General features: G+C 35.5%; 1 protein-coding gene across 8 annotated transcripts in view; it reads left to right on the top strand.

The window, feature by feature from the left end:
- The window catches only part of Fbxo38 (F-box protein 38), a 69,823-nt gene that overhangs the window by 23,255 nt on the left and 19,844 nt on the right, over positions 1-26,724 (top strand). For 2 of the 8 annotated variants that reach the window (XM_048811760.1, XM_048811759.1), the window contains exons 8-19: positions 1,221-1,314; positions 2,192-2,322; positions 5,809-5,979; positions 7,600-7,742; positions 8,705-8,918; positions 11,587-11,706; positions 13,056-13,235; positions 14,899-15,636; positions 19,987-20,087; positions 20,294-20,396; positions 23,207-23,373; positions 24,545-24,690. In XM_048811760.1, coding sequence (XP_048667717.1) covers positions 1,221-1,314; positions 2,192-2,322; positions 5,809-5,979; positions 7,600-7,742; positions 8,705-8,918; positions 11,587-11,706; positions 13,056-13,235; positions 14,899-15,636; positions 19,987-20,087; positions 20,294-20,396; positions 23,207-23,373; positions 24,545-24,690 — 2,308 coding nt within the window. Of the gene's footprint in view, positions 1-1,220; positions 1,315-2,191; positions 2,323-5,808; positions 5,980-7,599; positions 7,743-8,704; positions 8,919-11,586; positions 11,707-13,055; positions 13,236-14,898; positions 15,637-19,986; positions 20,088-20,293; positions 20,397-23,206; positions 23,374-24,544; positions 24,691-25,304; positions 25,409-25,750; positions 25,865-26,724 lie in introns of all 8 variants that reach the window. The other 6 variants (XM_015485905.2, XM_015485887.2, XM_015485913.2 and 3 more) reach the window with 6 other exon arrangements.

Consider the following 26,724-nt stretch of genomic DNA (forward strand, 5'->3'; position numbering starts at 1 on the left):
GTCATACTTAACTTCAGTAGGCAAAGATTTCTTAAACAGGATACCACAAAGCACATACCATTAAAAGAAAGTTGATCTGGACCAAATTTAGATTAAAATTTTTTTGTATCAAAGGCATGTTTAAGAGTAAAAAGCTAAGCTATCTATTGGGAAAAGCTTATCACAATACAGAGCACAGATAATGGATTTGTATTGAGAATAAATAAGGAAGTCCTGAAATTAATAAGAAAAAGGTGAGTAGCTCAATAGGAAAGAAATGAGAAAAGACTTGAGTAGAAAATCCTTTACACTGAATCTATCTGTAAACATGAAAAAGTGGTAAATTACACTGAAAGTTAGAGAAATGCAAATTAAAACCACAATGTAGCTCACACTAAAAAAAAAAAAAAGTAGTATTGTTACTGTAACAGGGCCTTTCATATATAGCTGATGAAAGTGTAAATTGATACAGCTACTTTATAACATATGCTGTTTGGCAATTTCTAGTAACATTGATCATACACATAACAACAGTTGTATTCCTGGCTTTAAACCCAACAGAAATGTATTCACTTGTTCATCAGAAGATATTTACAAGATTGTTCTTAGAACCACTGTTCCTAACAACTCAAATTCCTTGTAGCAGTAAAATGGGTAATTACAATATGGCCATAGAATACTATGCAGCGATACTAGTGAACTAACCCATAGCTACTGGCAAGAGATAACTTTCATGAACAAAATATTTAGTTAAAGAAACCAGACCAAAAAGTGTACATACTTGCTGATTTTATTTATAAGAGTTCAAAATAGATAAATCATTGAGCTACACAATAATTTGTGTTCCCAACCCACCCCCTCCCCTTTTTTTTTTGGTATGTTGATACGTTTTAAAAACATGAAAAACAGTTGAAGGGGTCTTATTCCTTGATATATTCGATATTGAAAATTCAAACAGAAAATGTCAAAGTTACTTCTTACCTCATGAGCTTGTAGGTTTCTTAAAATTCTTACTCAGTTTAAATTATTTGGAGTTTTCAGATGCCATCAGTTTTCAGATGTATCTTCTTAGAATGAGTATGTTTTCATTTCTTTTTAGGGAACAAAGTTGTAATTTATGTTGAGATACTAATTTGAATATAAAAAAATGATTAATTATTGTGTAATATTTGTACAAAAGCTTTACTGAAAGTACTGTGTCAAAAGAAATGCTTATTTTGTTCTTTTTCTCCTTTAACTAGGTGGTTTTAGAAATTTGCACACTATTGTTTTGGGAGCTTGCAAAAATGCTCTTGAAGTAGATCTCGGTTACCTCATCATCACTGCTGCCCGTAGGTGTGTTTCCTTCCCTTTGTGTTTTTTGTCTTAGAATTATGTTTTTTCTGTTTTTGGTGGTAGTGGGATATGAATGTATGCATTGTGTATAAAGTGTAATAATGCCTTGTATATAAGAAGTTATTAATATAACAGATGATTATCCCTTAATTTTAGCTGAAATTATCCCTTAGTTTAGCCTTAATTTTAGAACTGTTGACTGGTTAATCCAGACCCAGCCAGCTCTGGGAGGGTGTGGTGTAATGGTCTCATATCGAGTAGAACAGTTAACTTATCTTGAAGTACCTGAGTCCAACAGAAGTTGGCACTGAAACTCTGGTGTCTGAAGCCCTCTCAGAACCATCATCTCAATCTGAGGATGGTTTTCTGAATTATTTATTTGGTAATAATATCTGCTATCCAGAAATCAGTTTGAAATTGGCTTTTGAAATAAAATCTTCATGTTTTAAGTCACATCTTATATCACTTTATACTACATTTACTGTTTTCTATTTTTCAGATATCTACTTTTGCTTTTAATTTTATATTTCCTTTAACTTGAATTAACTACTCTTCATTTTATAACATGTTCACTTTTCATCAATGGAATATTGATTAAAATATTAGTATAATGTTTCTAAATTTAAGTAGGTATTGTTGTCTGCTAGAGTACTATATATAAATGGAACAGTAACAGCTAGCAGCATAAGAAAAAAAAAAACTGTTAAAGAAATACCAGCACTATGTGCAAACTGTTACTGTAATTAGGCTTAAGAAATCACATAGAAAGTATATAGTTCATTGTTGTGTAATGGATAGTGTAATATACTGCCTCAGATGCCCTTAAACTTTGCAAGTACTCTTATAATAGAAACATCTCTTGATCGTTTCTTTCTAGGTTACATGAAGTTCGGATCCAGCCCTCTCTAACCAAAGATGGTGTCTTTTCTGCCTTAAAGATGGCAGAATTGGAGTTTCCCCAGTTTGAAACCCTTCATCTTGGATATGTAGATGAGTTTTTGCTGCAGAGTAAGACTTCTCTCACTTTATTCCCTCGGATTCCTGTAGGAAACTTACTGGAAAATCTGAATAGGGATGTGCCAAGTTTTTTTGATATAACTTAAAATCTTAGGCACTTTAATTTCTTAAAAAAGAAACTTTTAACTCAAAATATCAGTGATTTTTCTTCCATATTGTCTCAGATGTTAGCATATTATTGAAAATGTGGTGATTAACAGTACACCAAAATGATCTGTATCTAGATTATATATTGTCTCCACTTTATTGCCCAAGTTTCTTTTCCATTCTGCTTCATTTTTTTCACAGAATGTCATCCTTGGTTCCATTTGTTGAATTCGATCTGCCACGATTCTTAAAGCTTTTGATGGTCCTCTCAGACGAGGTCCCATTCCCTGCCCATACTCTTCATTTCCATAATAAGCCTTCTGTGGTTCTGGATTTTCCAGATAGTGTGAACACATAATGGTCAGTATTCATTTAATGATAATTGCTGTTTGCTTGTTCACAGCATTTTTTAGTATGCTACAGTTGGGAAATCATTCCTTTGAGTTCAAATGTGTGTCAGTCAATTCATTATTCAAACTTTTTTCCATATGATATTAATAAGACATGTAAAAAAAAATTCCACCACCCAACATATGTTTAGTTTTACAGGATTAGTTTCTTCTCCATGTAATTAGCAACAATTCTTGGACTCTCAGTCATACCAGATGGTATTTTTTCTTTTAATCTATTGCATTATAGAAGAACATAAGAAGGCTTAATTTCTCTGATCAGGACAGTGCAGATCAAAAACATGACTTCTCATTTTTTACTTGTAATATATATCAAAGTAGTAGTTCGAGGTGTTTTTTCCTTTCTTTTTCTGTTTTGGTTTGGCTTTTTTGTCATTTGGTTGTTTCAATGTGGCAGTTCTCATTAGTTTATTTGCAGATTATTTAAAAACATCCTGTTATCCTTTTGTAGCCAATTTAATACAGGAATCACATTAAATCTGTGTAGCTTTGAAAGCATCAGCCTTTTCCAAAACAGCTTTAAAATGCTAAGAGCAGTTTCATAAAAAATTTATGTATTTGATATGAAGTACTTTTGTTTATGAACAATGTAGGTAGTATTCCCTATGTTTTCACAGTATCTGTGAAGTAACTTACAAATTAACTTAGGCATTAATAATTCTGTAAAATTTGTTTTCTGTTTTTTCAAAAGCTCAAAACTTGAAAAATTTTGTACCCTCAGGGTGGCCACCTATAGGTCTCCTGAAGAGTTATCTTTGAGTGGTATGTGTGTGGGCTTCAGGAGATAGGTACATATTTATTATCCAGATAATCAGTTGTTTCCCTGTAGTGTTTCTTTCCCCCTAATCACAAATTTTTAATAGCATGAAATCACTTTACCTGCTTGTCTACCATTATCTAATGCTTTTCAATATGACTTATTTCATAATCTCTTTCATATTTAGCAGTCTCTTAGTGTTAACCTTTTTATAAGCCATTTTCTTCTTCCTCACTACAGTTCAGCTCTTTCTTCCATGTACCTGCTGACTTCTGTTCTACCAAAGAATGCCTAGGGTTCTCTGTTTCAGATAGTTACTGGAGAAGAGGTCAGAGCTCACCCATTCTCATTTACTTCATCTTCCCCTTCTCGATAATTTTTTGAAACATCTCTTCAAGGGGTGCAGGGCATTGTAGCCTCTGTAAACCCTGAGCCACTGTCTCTGACAAAAATCTAAAAATCTCACCTTTCTCCCCTAACATGTATGAATGACAAGAAAAGGGAATGCTGTGTATCAGTAATAAAGAGAAATGGCTGGGATAGGTGACTTGCTGACATGGGTTGAGATCCTGATGATGGTGTGGGAGAAAAATCATTGACCCAAAGATGAATAGTAGAGAAGGTTCTTTGTTTACATGGGTTTATTAACTCAGAGCTCCATATGAAGATGATAAGGATGTAAAACTCAGTAAATACTTACGAAGGAACATTATCTTGAGTCCTAGGGCTGGAAGACAGATGGAATTAGGACCTGCCAGTTATTAATCATGGGACCTCATCAAGTTACTTAAATCCATGTTTTTTTTTTCATTTTTAAAATGGGATATAAGAGTAGCTCTGAGAAATTAATGAAAAAAAATGGTATATACGTTTACAACAATCTGCCGCCTAGGCCATATTTAGTAAGTGTAGCTTTTACTTTTAGCTGTCCTTTTGAGCTGGAGAGAGAGAAGAAAAAACATAAATGAATTGCAGGTAGTATTATTAGGATTTGGAGGAATTGTGGTAAGCAGGAAACCTCATGAGTAGGAGAGGGTGGTAATGGTAAAGGACTGAAGGCGTGACATGTCTTGTTAGGTTGTAGCATTTATGTACATACTACTTGGGAACAGTGTCTGTTCAAGATTTACGCCATCTTAAGGAAAAAGGTAAATTTTATTTCAAGTCTAAAGGGCAGGAATAAGATCCTTATGAGGAGGTTAATGTTTGACTAAATTACAAAGAATGGATTAAAGTGAAATTTTTAAGAAATGCCAGCAGATACCAAAGTTGGCCACTAGTAGGAGAGAATGTAAACTGTATGAAAGCAAAATAGGAAGAGTTTGGAGTAAAGCATATTCCAAGCAAAAGGTATAAACCGTTTTTTAATACTCAAAGTGGCTTCACCACTGCAAGAGTTTTCTTTGGGCTGAGAGTCAGTTGACCATAAGGACTTGGGGAAGCATTTATTCAGCTCTTAGATCCCCAGCACAGTGTTGAACACTGAAGATATAACTGAACTAACTAAACAGTCCCATTTGTCCTTCAAGGAGCTCTCAAGTCATGTGAGCCATCTTAGAGAGTGAAAAGAAGGCAGATGGAAGAAATGGTGATAAAAAGGCAAGGCATGAGGTGTGATTACAAGTGGTATGATCTAGGATGGAGAATCTTTTTTTATTTACACCCGCCCCTGCTTGTTTGTGACTCAGACCATAGTAACTAGAGCCCAGAAATGTGTCCTGAGTTAGAAGTCCACTTCAGGGAATATGTAGATATTTACTAACAGTGCTGTGGGCTCTTAAACTGAAACCAAATTCTCAAGAGTTTTTCCTTCTCAACACATGTATTCACCACATTCCACAAACATAATTCTTACAATTTGAGGGAATTTCAGTTTTAGGACTTTATTTCCCTTGTTACAATAAAACTTAAAACTTCACAATGGTATGAACCAGTACAGTTGTACTTTAAGAATTTTTGCTCTGTTTGTCTTCTAAACAATTTAAGATTTTTTTTTAACTACCTACCCTTGAATTGTAAAATCTAAATTCTTGTTTCGTATAAGAAAGGCTACCATATGCTCAGAATAGCTAATTTAAAGTTATACCTGAATCCAAACCTGATGATGAAAGTATGAAACAGAATGATGGAGACCAGTCACACTGAAGGCTGAGATACAAAACTAGCAGCAGTCCATGACATTTTCAAGAATTTTAACTTTCTCTGAAATTTCTCTCTCTCTAGGCAGAATGGCTAATGCAGATTTGGTGAAATATGGTTTGGCTGATGTGGTAGAAAATCCTGGCATCATCACTGATATAGGGATGAAGGCAGTCAATGAAGTGTTTTCCTGTATCAAGTATCTGGCAATTTACAATTGCCCTCATCTACATAACCCATTCAATTGGATCTCAGGTACTGTAGGCTTAGAAATGCTATATTGATAAGTGAAATAATATGTGACTTTGTTCTCTTTATGATTATATTCCTAATGTAAAAAATTTATATGAATTGTATATTCAAGATCTGGGAACCTTTGATAATTGAGTTGCAAATATATTCAATGCTTCTTTAAACTTTCTAAGTTCTTTTCCTTGAAATTTGCACTGTTCAGGTTATAAATTCAAGTTACCTAATCTTTAAATGCACTTCTTTGGTTGACACACATAAAAGTAAAGTTACAAATGATAACCTAGGATGTTATAGTTTTTTTTCTCTAAATTACTTTCAAAATGGCACATCATTTGAAAGGACAAAGTAGGTGTGTATAGCTAAAAACTATAATTAGGTGACATCATCAACCTGAGGTAAAATTTTTTGTTGAGTAGAAATCCTATTCTTATTTCAGACCTCTGCTCCCCTGTCTGCAGAAGAGTGACTTTTCCATATATTTTTTTCTGATGGCAGGAATTCATTTTCCTTTCTGAAAGTATGCTACTACTTGTTATTTTAGATGCCCTTCTTAAATACCTAAATTCACAAACCTTTAAATAAATTTAGAGCTAGAGAAAGTTTTTCTTGTGAAATCAACTTTAAGCAAACAAAGTACCTCATTGACACTTAGAAAAAAGCCTCCTCCTCTTCTGTGGAGTCAGTCACCTTGCAGGGATCTGTGTCTTCTCACAAAGCTACTGTCAAGCCTGTTTTGGGGTGGCCTCTTCAGAGAGTGTTCACTAGAACAACTTGTATGCACCTGCCAGAAGTTAAATTCTGTCAATGGCCCAGCTGGACCAAGAAGTTATTGGGAATATGAACTTTAGGATATAGCAAGTATAGATCACTTTAAAAAAATAACATTTATTGGGTTTTTGGTTTGTTTGTTTTCTTAAATACAGAAGAGTATAAAGAAGACAACAAAACAAAAAAAATGGCCTATAATCCCATCACTCAGAACTTCTGTTAACACTTAAAAAATAAAAGTAATATATGCACTTGATAAATTTCAAACAGTACAGAAAGGTACAAAATGAAAAGTCACCTCTTCTCAAGGTAACCATCATCAACAGTTTCTTATATATGCTTCTGGGCAAGTTAGTTTGTACATATTACAGCCTATATGTGTAAAGTTTTAGAAAATGACTTATGTATACAAAAGGATCTTACTATGTATACATTGTCCTCTACCTTATTTTTTGCATTAAGTATAATTCAGAGAGCTATCCATATGAGCAAGCATTTTCAGCTCTTTTTCAGTCTTTAGAAATAGCTGCATGATATTCTGTTAAACAAATGTGCCATGATTTCCTTATTTAGTGTCCTTTAGTGTCCTATCGTTGAAATGCATGTAGATTGTTAAGTGGGTCACAATTAAATTGGGGTTGACTTGGCTTCAAGTTAATACTTACCAGGCCATCAAGTTCTCAAAACAGAATTAGGTGCAGGAACATCATGATAATAGAGTTCTCCTATTTTAGGGATCATGAAATAAGGGAAAAGTTGGAAAAGAATTTGAAAGTCTTTGTGACCTCTCACAAAATTCATCAATAATGGGAAAAGTTACTTAAATTCTCTCTTGTCCTGTCATTTCTTCAACAGACCACTCAAGATGGACTCGATTGGTTGATATCAACCTTGTCCGGTGCCATGCTTTGAAGCTGGACTCCTTTGGCCAATTTATTGAATTGTTGCCTAGCCTGGAATTTATTTCACTAGACCAAATGTTTCGTGAACCACCCAAAGTAAGCACCTTTTTTAAATTTTTTTTTCTTTTTGTTGTTAATTGAGCCCCGTGCCTCAGTGCTCTATCACTGAGCCATAACCTCAGCCCCCAAATAAGCATCTTTTAAATTAAGGGTTTTTATGTATTTATTTTAATACTCAAGGAAAAAAATAGAATAACTTGTGAATTTTTCTTTTAAACCTTTTTAATAAAATGCCCTTCTGTTGTTACTTTTCACTGTCAGCCTCAAAGAAGGCATAAAATTTATAATAATGTATGGCCTATTACTGTTCTTCTCGTTGAATATTAAGTGTGTCTGGAGAAAGGAAAGAAAAAAAATCAGTGTAAGCTATTTCTATCAGTTGTATGAACTAAAGGTAAAGAGAGGCTAGAAATTTAGGCTAAGATAGGTTTTATTACTTAGAGGTATTTGTTGGGAGATTAAATCAAGAATGCAAAGTCTAAAGGATTAAGAACTTATTTTGGAAATGTTTTACTTTGCTGCTATCTCTTCTATTAAGTTTCATATCCTGGGAAATCTGAAGTTGCTCAGTTGTTATTTTAAAACTGCTTAACAGAACTCTATACTTTTCACAGTAATATAAACATAATCCTCCAACAAATTCTGTTCTCCCCTGTCAGTTACTAATGGTTACAGTTCTGCTATTGAAACAGTGCAGTACAGTGGGGGAAACTCAAGATTTGAAGTCAGAATGCTCTACCACTTAACTGCTCCGCTCCTAGGCTATAGTACAAATGTCCCATTGTGTACCTTGTCCTTTCAATCAGTCTAGGAATGCTTTATCTTGTTTGAAGTGTTGTGAGCCTTAAATGAGGTCTTTTATGCATATGTGAAAGCATTTCATAAATGAATGCTACCTAAATGCTAGTACTTACATAAAGATGAAATGAAGGCATATTAGAAGTGAAGTGTTGTATATTAACCCAAATTGATAAACATGTGGTTTGGTTTTGCCTTAGGGCTGTGCTCGAGTTGGTCTGAGTGCAGGCACAGGAATTGGGGTTTCCTCAGCTCTTGTTAGCAACCAGAACTCCAATAATGACAATGATAATAATGCCCAAAACAACAATGCCAACATCCATGACAATAATCACCATCACCCAGATGACTCCGATGAGGAGAATGATTTTCGGCAAGACCTGCAGCCGGGGGAGCAGCAGTTTGCAGCCGACGGTAACCCAGATCTTTTGTGAGCTTCAGATAGAAATGATTTTTCCTTTGACTCCATCCCTTTCCTTTTTATCCCCTGTTTCAATTTGTCACTTTCCACATTGAGGGGAGCTAGCTAATAAGGAAGATGGGTGGTGGAGGTTGAATTTTTTCTATTTATCTGTTTTCAAATCTGGCCCTATCTGCAGAATCTAAGAGAATACTAACAGAATGGGAAGGACTGGTTGGTGCCATAGGGGTTAGGATATACTGATAGCATTTTATGCTTGGTTTAACTAAGATAAAACTTTCAATATTTAGGCAAAGGAGCCTCTCTTTAATATCTCCCTGACCAATGGATAAGTACATTTAGCATAAATGTAGAAGACATTTTTGGATATTCTGAGAACTCAAAAAAATAAATAACTATGTGTGCTAGATAAATTGGCATCTTTCACATACCTTTAATCAATAAGTGGTCACTACCACCTAGCAAATTAAGTACTTTAGCTAATAAAGACTTATTGGGTTTCAATTATGTAATTGAAATTGAAATTGAAACTTTTAAAATATTTACTGAACATCTGTTGCATTCCAACCCATGTGTTAACAGGCTCCATCTTGCCCCTCTATTGGTGAGTGAGCATGGAGTGAGATTATTTCCTTAACAGCTATTTCTATTTCCCAGTTGACCCATAAGAATTCAAAAAGGAATTTTTTCTAGACATCTTTTTGTTGTTACCCCTTTGTAAACTGTGGTAGACCCAATAATTAATGAGATACAGGATTCCCTAATGTTAGGTAACTGCTTATGTAATGAAGGCAAACTGTGAATGTACTAGTCCTGACCAAAGACTCACCGATAGGCATTGTCTTAAGCCATTTATTTCTCTTTACATTTTCTCTATAGAACTGTTTTGGCTCTTATCAGAGTCACCACTACTGTTTTATCAAATCTGGTGGTCATTTCTCTACTTTTATTTTGTTTGGCATCTGAGCAGTGTTGCACATTGTTGCCTACTTCTACCTTGAGATGCTTTTGTCTCTTGGCAGCTTTGGAACTATTTTTATGATTTTACCCTACTTGATTTGACATGTCTTTCCTTTGTTTGCACCACCTTCTCTATTACACTCTTGACCTTGATCTTTTTATTTTTAATATTTATTTTTCAGTTTTAGGTGGACACAATGTATTTATTTTATTTTTATGTGGTGCTGAGCATCTAACCCAGTGCCTCATGCATGCTAGGTGACACTCTACCACTGAGCCACATCCCCAGCCCTTTGATCTCTTTTTTTTTCCTTTACATGTTTTCTCTTAGATTCATGGCATTTGTGCCAACTTTTTGCTGTTACATTTTACTTGTTCATTTCCAGGCTTGACCTTTCTATATTAACTAAATGCAGCTGTGTCTACTTTCATATTTTCTTCTTTCCACATGAGTTCTCTTAGACATTTCAAACTTGGGGTTAAATCTCTCCCCTGGCACTCACCCCAAAAGATAACAAAAGTGCAGAGCCAGCAGGTACTAGTGATGAGAGAAGAGGATGTGAAGTCAGATATTGTCCTTTTGTTCCAAATGTCATTAGACAAGGTACACATAAAGATCGGAACTTTTGACAGCATAGCCCATTCTTGGAAGCTATTACAGCAGATAAAATGCAGAACTACCCAATCTTGTAAACCCAGTTGTGTTTAGAGGGTATGTATTGAGCATTTACACTGGGAAGTTACAAGGCCATAGGTTTTTTTTTTTTTTTTTTTCAGTACAGAGTTCAGGGTACCTTTTATTTTGAAATCACATATTAAATATGAAGGATTAGCACTGGTATTGTCTTGACTCAAATTGAGATCAGTCAGGTGCTTGGGAAGAAGGGACTAGATAGAGTGTCTGGAATATTGACTGAAAAGGTTAGGATTTAATTTTGTAAAAAGCTGATGAAGCCAAGTGCCATTTTATTTACAATCCTTTGGAAAGTGACCATTTTTACCTTAAGAAGGTATAATAAATGATGTCTGAAATTTTCATGAAATTTACACTGTAGAATAAGGAGAATAAAATCACATGTTCTTATTTGTTGATTGCCAGTGAGAATAATATTGAAGACTTTGAAGCACATCAACCATTTAAATGATGTTAAAATGTTTAAAAAGGTACTTAGTATATTAATAATCCTCATTACATATTAGCCAATAAATGATAACTTAACCTCTAAAAAGGAGGAAGAGAAAGGTACAATTTGAGCTTTCCTGCACAGTATATCCTGATATAGCTGGCAGATACCATGAGATTCGTTGCTTATAAGGCGATCATAGGTCTTCTAATAGCTGGCTTCCACCATCTTCAAGCAAATGGCTTAGAAGGGACAGATCAAACAGCTATACTTGGTAACATCTTCTGGGAGCAACATTGGTACTTTCTTTTTAACTGTGCCACTTTCTTCCTACTTTCAATTTCCAGTGGTGTACTTCCTTCACCAAGTGATCTTTTTTCGTCTATGATTTCCTCTTCTATAAATTATCGGAACTTGTTGTTAATATGTCTATATTAAAGCATAGTTATAGGCTTTTTTTCCAGAGTGGACTAATGATCAATGACGCTGTTGAGTCCTCACAGCTGCCACAGTTTTGCCTGCCATTGTGCTTTTTTTATGTTCCTTTTGGCATTTATTTTGACTCTCTTTATTTAAGCATTGAATGAGATGGAAGACATGGTGCAAGAAGATGGAGAGGTGGTGGCTGAGAGTGGAAATGATACACCTGCTCACAATCAGGCAGTCATCCCTGTAGATGTCGATGAGGAGCAAGCAGGTAATCAATCATATGACTCTTCACCTGTCATCCTGAAACCTGGAGCCTAGATTGTAATGAAGAACAAGAAACTCCAAGAATGGTTGTTTTCTGCCTTTACAGCTTCTAGTGTATTGTTGTTTTGTGATAGAGGCCTATAACTTTGGCATCCTCCTCACTGCATGTATGTATCTCTTACCAAATATTTTTTTTATTATTTTTAATTGCAGCAACAAATATGTGTAGTTGCACTCATTATGTGTGTACATGTGTATTAAAAAAGAAATCACTTGGATAGTTAATGGAAAAACAAACAACCTGGTTAAATTTTTTGCTTATACCCTCCTCATTTCAGTGGGGAAGAAGAGCAGACGTGAGTTTGACCTGGCTTAGTAAATAGATCAGAATCTTCTCTCTGTTAGTGGGTGACTGATGGCAGCCTTAGATTCATAGCCCTTTAAAGATTACCTAATACCAACCTTCATATTATAATTGGAGAATCTGATGGTGTTTCAGAAGTTTGAGTGATATGCTCAACACTACTGAGTCAGTGTGACAAATGAGATTAGAACTCATGTTCTTACTACTAATCTATTGGAAAGTTACTCTGTCTTTGAATTTGAAATACCTTTACCCTTGTTTTAAGTGTCTTACAGATGCAGTCATTTATTCAACAAATACTCATTGAGTGCTGACTTTGTGCCAGGCATTGTACATTATAACAGGAAGAAGATAAAATTTCTTGAAGCTTACTTAATAATATTAATCACTTGTCAGAGAAAATTGGGTCAGAAGAGCTAAAGATTTAATGGCTGTACTATCAAACAAGGCATTTTTTACATGAATACACGGACTCATAACCAAAATGTAATATTCATCTAGCCTTTAAGACAGACCTGTAGTCAATTAAAGAATGCAGAGAATTGCTCACTGGTCCCATATATGTTTGAGATTTATCTTTACTTGCTTTGCCTTGACTTATACATTTACAAACCTGGGAAAATATGTAGCCTGTTTTTTAAATGATTATAACTTATTTTGATTATTTTTATGATAATTTATTCTACTTTTTGAAATAGTTAGGATCCTAGGGTAAGGGCCATATTATCTTCTATTTTAATTTTCCATTATGAATGTGTAAGGTTTATTGACATACTAGTCGTATTTAATACATACATATTGCTTTAGAGTTAAAACACTCCTCATGGTACCTCATCTAGGGGTATAGATAAGGTCCACTAAAGTGAGTGACAGGTGAGGCTCCACAGAGCAAAAATGACATCTGTGACAATGATCCCTAGAAACAATACTTTGTGTGAGTTCTTTTTTTAGGCAAAGAGTAACTGTTAGTCCTGTGATTTTTGTTTTAGGACCCAGTGGTCTTCAGCGTGTAGTAAAACCAACCCCAATTACTGTTCATGATTCAGAGAGTGATGATGAGGAGGACAGTCTGGAACTCCAAGAAGTTTGGATTCCTAAGAGCGGTCCTCGGCGTTACTCTGATCGCGAAGAAAAAACTGGAGAGCAGTTGCAGTCCAGGGAATTGTCAGGTAAGAGGTGATGTCTTATTCTGACCTGTCAGTGAGAGTCATCATCATAACTGACCAATTGGTCTTTGAATTTGTCCGTACCACAGCTTGTGGTGTATTTAACATAGTTCTTATGAATTGTTGTAGGAAGCAAGAAAGGCAGTAGGCCAACTAAGAGGTGAATCTGGGCAATGCTATTGTGAGCAAGTGCAGCACAGCAGAAATTGATGAGATGAGGGCTCAAGGAAGAGAAGAAGTAAGAATCCTGTGGAGGTTTTAGGTAGTTTATGGCATCAAAGTTATCAGGAATTACCAGGAGGCCTGTGTCCCATTTAAGGGTTAGCTCCTGAGTCATCCAAAGCTCCCCAGCTAATACTCTGTCCACTTGTACTTGGTGAATGTTGGTGGCTAGTTTGGTGCTTCAAGGAGCTCTAAAGTTTGTTTTAATAATCCCTTGCCTCCCTTTAAATAACTTTTAGGTTTATTATTTCTTTGTCTTGCCTTCCCTTTCATTTCTCAGAACTATATGCTCACCACTTTTAGCAGAGGGTGGTTTGTTTTTTATTTTTAATACTGAGAATTGAATCCAGGAGCACTCAATCACTGAGCCACATCCCCAGCCCTTTTCATTTTTAATTTTGAGACAGGGTCTCATTAAATTGCTTAGAGTTTTGCTAAGTAGTTGAGGCTCGTCTCAAACTTGCAATCCTCCTATCTCAGCCTTCCACGTTGCTGGGATTATAGGCATATGCCACATGCCCGTCACAAAGGGTATTTGTTATTGTTGTTGTTCTAATTGTCCACTTTTCATAAGGTGCCCTCCTCACTCCTTAATATGTTTAAATGTTATACATTTAACTCTGCACCTAAAATATGTGTACACATCTATGTATGGAAAGCTTAGTTATTTTGGATTTTAAGTAATTTACTAACTATTCACTGACTGTTCAATTTTTAGTTTATGCCTTTTATAAAGAAATTTAGATAACAATATTGTGGTTGAAAAGAGCCTTTACGGAAATTAAAATTTAGGCAAAATAATGTGACCAGCTTACTAACCTAATGTTTCCTAGAGTTTGTTTTCTAAAAGTAGCAACTATAGTTTCCATTGATCAAACAAAACCTTATTTGTTAATTCCTTTCTGTATTTATTGAGCCTTACTATACCCCAGCTATAGCATTAGGCACCATTCGGGGTACAGAGATGAATAACTCATGGTATCTTTGTCTTTATGGAACCTCTAATCTAGTCAAAGATCAGGTCAAAAACAGTATTGCCAGGCATATGCTACAGTAGCTTTGTGGGGAGCAGATGCAGAAGAGATTGTATAGAGGTCCCAGTCGGATGAATTGGGAAAAAGAAAGGCCCCGAGGTATACTAAGTGAAGCAGAGGTATACTGAGAGAAAAGGTTGGGGCTGGAGTGTAAAATACAGATAGAGGAGACTAAATGAAAAAACAATTTGGAATCATATCATGGCAAGTCTTGAAGGCTGAGCTAAAGAAATACAAGGTAGGCATGAGGAAGTCATAGAGATTTTATAGTAGTACAATGATGTGATCACAGTTATACTTTAGGAAAACTAGTATACATTGTTTCCTGTTCCAAATTTACTCTTGCCTTTTGTCCAGAATTTGTACTGAAATCTTTTCTTTTCCTCGGGCCATTCTTCTTTTTCTGTAAGCAGTAAGTGGAAAAGGCAAGACTCCACTTCGAAAGAGGTACAACTCCCATCAGATGGGCCAGTCGAAGCAGTTTCCCCTCGAGGAAAGCAGCTGTGAGAAAGGCTGTCAGGTCACCAGTGAGCAGATCAAAGCCGATATGAAAGCAGCTAGGGATATTCCTGAAAAGAAAAAAAACAAGGATGTTTATCCCAGCTGCAGCAGCACCACCGCCAGCACAGTGGGAAACTCCAGCTCACACAACACTGCTTCTCAAAGCCCCGACTTTGTAAGGACGGTGAACAGCGGCGGCTCTTCCGAGCCTAGCCCTACAGAAGTGGATGTGTCCAGGCAGTGTGTCTGCTCCCCCGGTGGGTCAGAGGACTCTGAGGCCATGGAGGAGGGAGATGCAGAGAGTTCTGTCTGCCCCAGATGCTGCTGTCACAGGCCCCAGGAATCCCAAAGGAGAACTAGCAGGTGTTCTGATGAGGAACGTCCTTCAACCAGCCGAGCCTGTGTTGTGAATGGCCCGGATGGTACGAGATCCGCCTTTTCCTTTAGGACTCTGCCACAAGGGGGGTCTTCAGGCCCAGCACATGATGAGAGGACTAATGTGAGTGGCTCTGGGGCTACAGGTGAGGACAGGAGGGGGAGCTCCCAGCCTGAGAGCTGTGACGTGCAGTCTAATGAAGACTACCCTCGGAGGCCCCTAACCAGGGCCAGGAGCAGACTGTCCCATGTACCGCTGGTATCTGAGTCAGGTATGACAATGCTCCCAGGATTAGCAACTGCAGGGTAGGGCTGGAGAAAGGCATACGCTTGTTCATAAGTATCCTCACAAAAAGCCAATTTCGCAAATTAAATTCTGTTTGGGGGTTCTGTTAATCATACAGATTTTAAACTAATTTTCAGGAATGTTTTAGAGGGTGGGGGTATAAAACATTTTGTAAAATATTCAGCCCAGAAATCTCAAAATAGTTCAGCTTTAAAAAATATATGTAACTTTGTATTTGCCCTAAATCCAAAATTGCTTCTGATGTCTAAGCCCCAGTAGATAAAACTCTGCTCCCACACTTAGGGAGGTCTTAGAAAATGTTACACCTTGGCCAAAAGTTGCCAGGATTGTGGAAACACTGAGCTCAGGGCAGCTTCCTGGGTAGACCCCTTAAAAGGACCTACATCTGCAGTATTTGGTCTTTTTTTCTGAAATCTAGTTTTGTTTCCAGTTATATTTGCCAGGAGTTAAGCAGGTAAGTAAGTAGTTTTGCTGGGAATTACTTGGGTCAAGGTATACTCAAAGCATGTATATGTTTAATTTCATTAATAGTTATGATATATATATATACCAAGACATTGGATTGAGCAAAAGTAAGCATGTTTCTTAATCACAATTCTGTTTTACTAAGTATCTTCCTTTACTTTGTTATTAATACCTATCAGAATTATTTTATCCAAGTGTCCCTCTGTTTTAAAATCAGCCCCCCAGCATAGGCAGGGTCAGTGCTTTTTACATACTAAATTAGAGCTAGTTGAATTGTGTGGAGTTAAACTAAGAAAAATAAGCTTTCAGTAAGATAGATATGAGACCTTAATTATTTGTAAATCATCCTAGATTGTAACATAAACTTATATTAAAATACGAGAGTTCTAAGTTCTCATTATGCTTTGCAAACACTAGCTCTGTCATATGGTGAAAATAATTCTCCCTGGTTGAATTTTAAATGTCTTATGATACCTTTGTTTAAATTGTGGTAAAGTATGCATAACAAAAATAATTTACCATTTTGAAGTGTGCAGTTCAGTAGCATTCATGTTGTACAGCTGTCACCACCATCCAGCTGAACTTTTGCATCATCCCAAACTGATATTCTTAAACAAGTAACTCTTCATTATGAGACCTTTTGTTTTTCATATTTGAAAGTCAAATCTACCTGTTTTCCTTTTTTTTACCTTTATGCCACAAAAGAGCTTCCATACTTTTTTCAGACAAATGTTCACATCTTCTCATTCTTTTATTCATTTATTTTATTTTACTTCTTTAGTTTAGTCAGTTCAGAATTGCATTAAATTGACAACTGAAAATTTATCATTTTTATAGCACTGAATCCTCCCTTTTAGGAAATAATGCTAAAGTTCTATAGGGTTTTTTGTTGTTGTTTTTATTTATTTATTGTAGTTGTAGATGGATAGCATGTCTTTATTTTATTTGTTTCTTTTAATGCTTTACTAAGGATTGAACCCAGTGCCTCACATGTGCTAGGCAAGTGCTCTGCCACTGAGCCACCACTCCAGCCCTCTACAGACGGCTTTTTGATGATTATTTTATTAACTATTGGGATTTTCATGTTTTAACTTTTTGCTTTGTGTTTTGCTTATACCCTTTACCATTTTGTTTTGACTTGTTTCATAACTAAAGTTTTGTTTTTTTTTTTTTTTTAGGTTAAATAACTCCCTGGATTAAGAAAGAAAATTTCATTTGTGTTGTGCTTTTTACTGTTGACATTCTTTGCTTTGTTTTTGTTTTGTTTTTCAATTTGAGTAGACTCTTTATGTCTATGTGTTTTACTAGGTAAATTATTTCTTAATAATTTTTAAATACCATACACATGTATGTTTACTTTCAATAATACATTTTCTGGAGAAATGTCAAAGCACTGATATTAATATTATTACTCAGGTTTCTTTTGGTAGGAGCAAGTTTCCTAAATGGTTTATAAATTATTTTTAATCTAGCATGTTTTTGATATCTATTAAAGCCATTCTTCTTTAACAGTTTTAAGGATAGAACTCTAATACAGGAAGACATTTGATTCTTAGGAATTGTTTAATCAGTTCAAAAATAACATTTGAGTTCTTTGATTTTTGATTTGTGACCTTGTAGAGTTTGAAGTTATGGTAGAAGTGTGATTTCCAATTTGTGTGATTTCTAATTTGGGGAATAGAGACTTGTAAGTGTGCAGTTCAGTGGCATTCGTGTTATACAGCTGTCACCACCATCCAGCTGAACTTTTTCATCATCCCAAACTGATATTCTTAAACAAGTCTTTTTATTTGCATATAATAATTTATAAAATAAATAAGTATCACCAAAATATTTAGTTTGGTATTCAGAGAATAGCACTTAGGATTAATATAGTTCTCATAAATACTAAACTCTTTCCTGACACCCCAAGATCAGTTTCTGTAGCAACTTTGACACTAATATGAACCACACTATATTTAATTCTGTGTTTTATTTCCTGTCTTTGCAGTTGCCTGACCTTTTGAGTGCAGGGACAGTGTCTACTTGTCTACTATATTCCTAGCTTCTAGCACCACGTATTTCACATGATATGGGGCTCAGTGAATAGTTGTGAACTTAATAAGGGTAGAAATATATTTTTTCAGGGTCCTTGAGAAGAGTTTGATTGGTACAACTCCTTTTTGCCTTCAACCAAAGCAGCTCCTGCCAATTGTTTTTGCATAGAAGAATTTTACAAAAATTCCAAAGGATGTAGAAAAGGGTTCTAGTTTGTAAAATACCACCTGGACTAGATCTCTAGATTTTTGTCTAATCCCAAACCTTGGGAATTGTCAGTAGTTGCCTCTCGCTTTCCTATCTTTCTTTGTAATCTTTGGTTTGAGTTTATAGGGGAGTGTTTATCACCTAACCATTGTATCTAAGTGGGATGTATGATGGGGGTTTGTTTATAAAAGTCAACCATATTTCATTCAGTATATACTTTGCAACAGTATGATTTAAAAATGAATACAATCATATCTTTTCCTTAAATAGAATATAAGTGGTTTTAAGTTTGAGAAAATAAGTTTTAATAAGACTGGAATATTTTCATTTATAATTGTAATGTTTTAGTACATACTGGAAAATGAAAAAAGATTGCAAGTTTTCTAGCATAGCAACTGATGGCAGATTGCCCAAGTTTGCCTCCTGGTTCTTACTTCGTATATTGACAAGCCATTTTACCTTTCCATGTCTAGCTTCCTCATATATTAAATGAGGAGAATAATAAATCTAATTCAGGGGACTGCTTTAAGGATTAAATGAGTTAATACAAGTAAAACTTTTAGAACAGTGCCTGACACATAGTAAGTGGTTAGTAAATATTTACTGTTATGTACTTGTGATGTGTTCATTTATTCAAGTGCCATGTCATTCAGGAAATGTTCATGTTAGCTAATTGCTGGTGGCTGACATTAAAGCAAAGATGAAATAAGATAGTGCTTCAAGGATCTTTTACTTTAAATTTGGAAACAAAACAAGTATGTGGGGAGCTACAGAATAGTATACCATGTTTGGGGGTCCAGGATAATTTTTAGCAAGTGGCAGTTGAGCTGAACCTTTCAGGGATGGGTAGTATTTCAAAAGGTAAAGTCAGAAAAGATGTTCTGGGCAAAGGGAGCTAGAGTGATTAATGGCTTCAGAGACATTGGCAATGAGAGAGAACAAGGATATGGAGATAACTAGCATATCCCCATCCCCACAACCTGCCAATATCGGGCATTAAAACATATTCACTAAACAGCAGTCAGTAACTTGAAGTTTTTTTTCAAATGTTATTTTATTTTTGATACTGGGGATTGAACCCAGGGGCACTTTCCACTGAGCTATATCACCAGCTCTTTTTATTTTTTATTTTAAGAAAGAGTCTAAGTTGCTTAGGCCTCACTAAATTGCTGAGGCTGTCCTCAAAACTTGTGATCCTCCTACCTCAGCCTCCCAAGTCACTGGGTTACAGGTATGTGCCACCATTACTGAGCAGTAATTTGAATTTTTTTAGAAGGAAAGTCATAAGTTGTAAGTTAATCCATCGAAGTACTTAGGATGGGGTGAGTCAGAGAGACCATAGATTGGGGATATTGATTATATTGTTGGAGTGGCCCAAGTATGGAAAACTCTTTTAAGTTTGATGTAGATATGTTTGAGATACTGGAGGGTGCTACTAATTTACAGCAGTCCCTTAGACATACTAATTCCATGTATTCCATTGGGAAACAAATTGAGATTTGGGAGTTGCCTTGATGGAGTTTGTACATATGCATTTGAATGTTCTCTGTTGAAGGAAAAAAAAAGCAAAGCTAATATTTGGGGGGTTTTTTTTTGCCTTTTCTAGAGGTTTCCAAAACAAAGCCACGTCAAGCCATGAAACGGAAGCGGACAGCAGATAAGTCCACCAGTACCAGTGATCCTGTGATTGAGGATGACCATGTGCAGGTAAACAAAAAGCCTTCACTTATCTTTCATAATCCAGCCCAGTTCTTGAGTAGTGCAAAGAAACTGAAATCCTTAGTTTCTTTACCTCAAAGAAAAAAATTAGTAACAGCTACTTCTTGGTTATACCCATGAAACATTTAAGCTCTAAAACTAAAAAGAACAGAAAAATCCACTTAAATGTAACTTATGTTTTTTTATCATTGTAGGTTCTTGTTTTGAAATCCAAAAATCTTGTTGGAGTCACTATGACCAATTGTGGAATCACAGATCTAGTACTGAAAGACTGTCCCAAGATGATGTTCATCCATGGTATGTATTTGATTATATAGTACAAGACCATCATGAATGACTTTAAAGAATTAAGAACTCATAAATACTACAATAACATTAGTACATTACTTGTTCTTTTAATGTCAGATTACCTTTAATTTTGTACTTTTTTTTTTCTTTGGTTCTCAAATAATTTGTTCATAATAAGGATCCATGTGCCAAAACTTGGTTCATTTGGTAAATAGCATCTCCTCTGAAAGATAATTGCTTCCTGATCTCGAAGAGTGGATTGAAAGCATGGGTGGGTGCTAGAGTCAGATCCACCTTAGTTTGAATCCTAACTCAGCCATCTGTTTGCTGTGTTCTTTTATATGTCTTATGTGTAAATGTTTTTGAAGAGAGCTTACCAGTTCTGCATTGATTGAGATCATCAGTCTTGTCCTCAGTCATAATTCATGACACAGTGTATTTAATCCAAGCCACTTTTCCTATCAGCCACATTTGTGTTTTGTTGCAACTACCTCTATTCCATCCTCTCTGCTCAGGTATTTTATGTGTTCTTCCTGCATACTTTTCATGTCTTTACTTATTTATAATGTCTGTCTCAAATATAAGATGTTGCTTTTTGTGAGCTTTTAAAATTTTAGGTACATAGTCTGTTTATTTTTTCCTTTTCACTCAAAATTATATTTTTTATATCCATACATGTAAAATTAAGCATATCTGACTTGTTCCTCGCCTTGCCTTGGGCAAGTTATATATTCTGTGTCCATTTTGCTTAGTCTATAAAATGTGCACAGTTATGCTTAACTCGTGAAGCATTCATGAAAGTTAAGTGTAGTAACTGATGTATCCAGCATATGTGTGTGTGCGTGGTTACGTATCTATACATAACATGGTACGGGATCTGACCCCTAGTAAACACCTAGTAAATATTAATCTGTGTTATATAAGTATTACAAAACACATTGGCTTTTCTTTGTTTGTCTCTGACAATATTGATAGTAAACAAATTCCATGAAAAGATGCTTAGTAAACATTTTGTCAGAAATGAGGTGAATCCCAGAAAGGAGATTCATACACTACCTCTCCCTTGCATTCTATAAGACTCCAGACCCTGGGGACCCTAGGCTCTGTGTTCACTCTGAAGAGGTAGTACTTTTCTCTAACCCAACCAAAGAGTTTGTTGGTCCTAAAACATCTAATAAATCACTATCTTCTATTGGAATTTCTTATTAAAATAGAAAACGTGAGTTCTTCAAAAATCTCAGCTATCATACAAGAAGATTCTTTTGAGCCATTCTGTCAGCATTTCACCCCCAACCCTGAGCTTATCTAAGCATTCCTCTAAAAGGAATAAGGAGGTTTCTGAGAATCTGGTTGATTTCCACTTCTGCACTTGACTCTTGAGTCTTCTCTAACCTGTTAATGAGTCACATGGCCTCATCCCCAGCCTTTTGCCCCTTGAAACAAGTTGTTTAGTTCAGCTTATCATGGGACAGAAGATGTTAGATAAATAGCTCAGTCTTTAGTTACTTGCTAAATTAGTGACAGGTGAGATTAACCTTAACCATATTTGGTTTTATTACAGAACCATTTGATCTTTATCACCATCTAGTCCTCTTTCTCTATCCTCCCAGTCTTCAACACCAGTTTCCATTCTTTGCACCACATCACAGAGGAGAAAATGAGCCTAAAAGGCAGGGCACTGGCTCCGTGTTTAAATAGCAAAGTTAGTTACAGGGAAGACTTACAGGGGAATATGGTATTTGTGTAAGGTATTTTACACCTGTATTTATGGAATGTTAAAAACATCAGGCAAATCAATCTTCTGGTTTCATAATCTATTTCATTTAATACTGTCTCTTGAGTTGGATCAGGCTGAAATTTGTGATTTAATAAAGGATATAGGGCTGGGGATATAGCTAAAAGGGTAGAGTGCTTGCTTAGCATGTGCAAGCCCCTGAGTTTGATTCCCAGCACCATACACACACACAAACACACAAAAAAATGATACTTTCTTAAGTTGATGTACTAGTATAGTTAAGTGCATTTATTATATCACAGTTATTTTTTTCTATTACCTCATGTTCCATATTACAAACAGGAACACTGCTTAATCATGTTTTAAACCAGCATTTTCAATAGTACTTTTTGTAATGTGTATATGTTCTGTGTCCAAACTGTTTAATGTGATAAACACTAGCACATGTGGCTGTTGAACACTTGAGCTCATGCTTGAAGAACTGTAGTTTAATTTTCTCATATTTTAGCTTATTTAAATTTAAATAGTTCCTGATAGCTGATGGTTACCGTATTGTACTATACAGCCTTAGACTAAACTACTCAGGTATTTCTGGGCCTTTTCTTCCCTTGACCCAAGGTTCTGTTTCTGTACTTGTGATGGAATTAAAACCAGCTTTGCTCTTACCTGTGAGTGAATGTAAGATAAGATGTGCTAATTCCAGATTTATTTGACCATTTACCACAAGATTGTATAAATTAATAGTTATAATTCATTCTATTCAATAAATATTTTCTTAACAATTCCTGTGTGGGCAAGTCATTTTTTAGTACTTGGTTTATTTGACAGTAAATTCGTAGAAGAAAAAGGCACTTTAACATTGCCTCTAGTAGCATGAGGGCAACCAGCTTCTTTTGAACTGAACACAGTGAACCTTCAAATCCTTTTGTTAACTGTTATTTGTACTCTATCATAATACTTGACTCATGTTAAAGATGTTTAGAACTGCAGCATCATCTGCTAATAATATCTAGGCCAGTCCTCCAAAGATGCTATATGTTTGTACAAATTACTTATAGAACTTGCCATTGTTTTCATTTTGTAGCTACCAGGTGCAGGGTACTGAAACATTTAAAAGTTGAAAATGCACCAATTGTAAACCGGTTTGACTATGCACAATGCAAGAAACTGAATATGGATCAGGTATTAGACCAGATACTAAGGATGCCTCCTGAGAGAAACCGTATCATATACCTCCGCCCAATGCAGCAGGTAACAAGCTATGCTCCTTTCTAATGATACATGCATTGTGGTTGACATTTATTTATTTTATCTTCAACCTTTTGGACTCAGCATTTATTCATTTGCTCAACCCACAGTAATGGTTCTTGAGATTCTGCAGAGTTCTTTTAACCAATCTAGACTGTCTTTGCTAATCCTTCATTAATGCTTCTCTACTAAAGTTTTTAGCAAGTTATATAGGGACATTGTCATTCAACAAGTTTGTATACTTATTAATAGTTACCTACAACTAAGAGCATAGACTCAAGAGTTCAAACTGCCCGATTTATATTCTGGCTTTCTGACCTATAGCAGATTTCTTAACTTCTGTGTCTTAATTTCTTTATTTGTAAAATTAAAATACAAGAATATACCTAGAGTTATTGTTATATTTCAGCTAATATATGTGATATATTATAACAGTTGCTTGTATATGGTAAGCAATAATGTGATAGCTACATTTATTATTTTTATTGTTATTAAATTTTTGTATGAGAGTGTGCTTGATGCCAAAACAGAGTTTAAAAAAAAACCAGTTGAACCCTTGGGATCAGTGTGAGAGCTAGAGCCCAGAACAATCAGTTCAACAAATAAGTTTTTGAGTGACTCAGTATTAAAAATTTGCTGTATGCTGTAAAATCCAGAGAACACTTCCTTCCCAAAAAGGAAATAAACCTGTGTACCACTGAGATGGCCAGGTGGGATTTCATATTAGAGATTGGTAAGAGGGTGTTCCATGAGAAGTAAACAATGTAAACAGAGGCTACAAGGTGGAGAAGTGTGTTCTATCCTTAAGAAGACTCGTGATTTAGGTCAAATAGGTGTGTGGTTCTATGCATTCAGATATAGTCAGTACTAAAACCTGTAAAAGCCTTTCTCAATAGTGACTTCTGGGTTGATTGAGATCAGTTACCCAAATCAGGATTCTCTGGCTTTCCGGGTACTTACATAACAGTGAGAGATAAATCCATGAGTCTGCTGATCAGAGACTTGCCCCCCATTGTAGCAGGCTGTGTTCAGATTCACATATGACTATTTGATTTTCAAATCAGCCGAAGATTTTGATACTGAGAGGACCCAAGGAAACTCATTCAAGCACTGGGACATAGATCCCGAAGACCTTCTTTCTTGGTCCAAGACCTCTTTATGATATCTCCCACAGGTGGACACACTAACTTTGGAGCAGAAGCTGTTTAGTGGTCCCTATCCTTATCACATCTGTATTATTCATGAATTCAGTAACCCTCCCAATGTACGGAACAAAGTGCGCATTCGCAGCTGGATGGACACTATAGCAAACATCAATCAGTAAGTAACTCTGACTCTGAAAAGCCTTTTCAGTCATTTCTCATAGTGGAGGGTCCCTGAAGCAAATCTCAATTATTCCTCCTTTTAAATCATTCCATCTGAGCTTTACAGGCAAGCATTTCATGAAATTAACATTTGTGAAAAACTGAGGGAAATGAGAACTTAAAACTAAAGAGTGCGCATGTATATATGTAGCTTTTTATTTTCAAACTTAAAGTTATACAAGAACAGACTAATTGTATGTTTGACTATTTCTTTGGTTATGGGACATGGAAAAGAGATCAAGTTGAAGAAAATAATAAGACTGCTACTTTACATTATCAGAAAATTAGACTTTCTATGTATTTGCTATATAAATGTATTAAGCATTCTCTATACTCAAAATATTTGCTTAGAGAATGGTTTTCTTTCCCCAGTAGGGCTTTGAAAATAGTAAAAAAGTAACTTTGACCTGATTAGACTTAACATTCTCTAGTTTGAGTGCTATTAGAGTCAATATTTTGTCTGAGATGTTTGTAGAATCTGGCCTAGAACATTTTGATGGCTTCTTTCTACTCAACACCCTAACATTTTCAGTTTTCCAATTTTTGTTTAATTTTACCTGTTTCCTCTAGGGAGCTCATTAAGTATGAATTCTTCCCTGAAGCCACTCGAAGTGAAGAAGACTTAAAGAAATACCCCAAATACCCTTGGGGGAGAGAAATCTATACTTTAGAGGGTAATGTATTTACCAATGATTAGAAAGCTAAATAGCTGTGAGCTGGATGGAAGGACATGACTTAGGGAAAATATGAATGGGAATCTCTGAATACCTGCAAGAAGCAGGAACCAAATAAATATTGCTCTGCCTGTATAAGTCTTTGCTATCTAGAACAAACAGAGTAATGATGAAAGACAGAAAGTGGTGAAAACTTAATGTGATTTGAGAGTTAGAAGTGACTTGAAGACACCTGGCTCAATCTCTATTTTGCATTAAAATGCTACTTAAGGAAAGTACAGAGTTTAACCCTATCAGCACTTCCATACCAATAACACTTTTGCCTCTGTCTTCTAATTTTAGGTGTTGTGGACGGAGCTCCATATTCCATGATTTCTGACTTCCCTTGGCTAAGATCACTGAGGGCAGCAGAGCCCAACAGCTTTGCCCGATATGATTTTGAAGATGATGAAGAAAGTAATTATGACCTGACTTGATTTGCATTGTGTAGTTTGGGTATATCCTACTAAATAGTTAATATTTTGTTTGAAAAAGAACAGAGAAACTTTTAAATGGTTTCCCATATAAATATTTTATCCCTCATCTCCAAAAAATAACTCTGAATTTGTACATTGTAGATGCTCAACAGACTCACTATGTATATATGACAGGGAAGATTCCTTCAGATAGATTTTCCTATTAGATTTCTTTGTATTATATAAATTTTTAATTTTGTTGTTCTGGTTGAACCCAGGACCTTGTCCATACATGTGGTGCATACACTATAGCACTGAGCTCCATCCCCAGCAAATTACCTAAATATTTATAATCTTGTTACTCTTTATTGAAGCATTTATCAACAATACTGTTACAGAATTGTTCTCCTACAACTTATGAGCTCCTTGTTGCATGGCACATGGGAACTATGATAATTTAGGTACAGAAATTTAGGGAGAAGCTTTTAATAGAGTCCCCAGGTATTAAGGCACTTGTATATTCATTTGTAGCTACATTTTTTAAAGAACTATTTTATAGGGGAATTAAGTTTTATGAACTACACATACATGTATATGACCTACCTGTCTGGTGTGTCATTAGTTGACCAGGGGGGTTTCAAGCATACCTTCTCAGGCATCAAACATGGTATAAAACTAATGCGATAAGGACTCATTCCATGAACTCTTCATACATCATTATGTTATATTGTCATGTGTAGGAATATTTTCTGGACCAGCATATCAAATTGACTTTCTAAATAATTCTGATTCTGTTTATTGTATATGTCTTCCCTCCTCCCTCTCTCTCTCTCTCTCTCTCTCTCTCTCTCTCTCTCTCTC

Source organism: Marmota marmota, unplaced genomic scaffold, assembly GCF_001458135.2.
Source record: "Marmota marmota marmota unplaced genomic scaffold, marMar, whole genome shotgun sequence".
Taxonomy (NCBI): domain Eukaryota; kingdom Metazoa; phylum Chordata; class Mammalia; order Rodentia; family Sciuridae; genus Marmota; species Marmota marmota.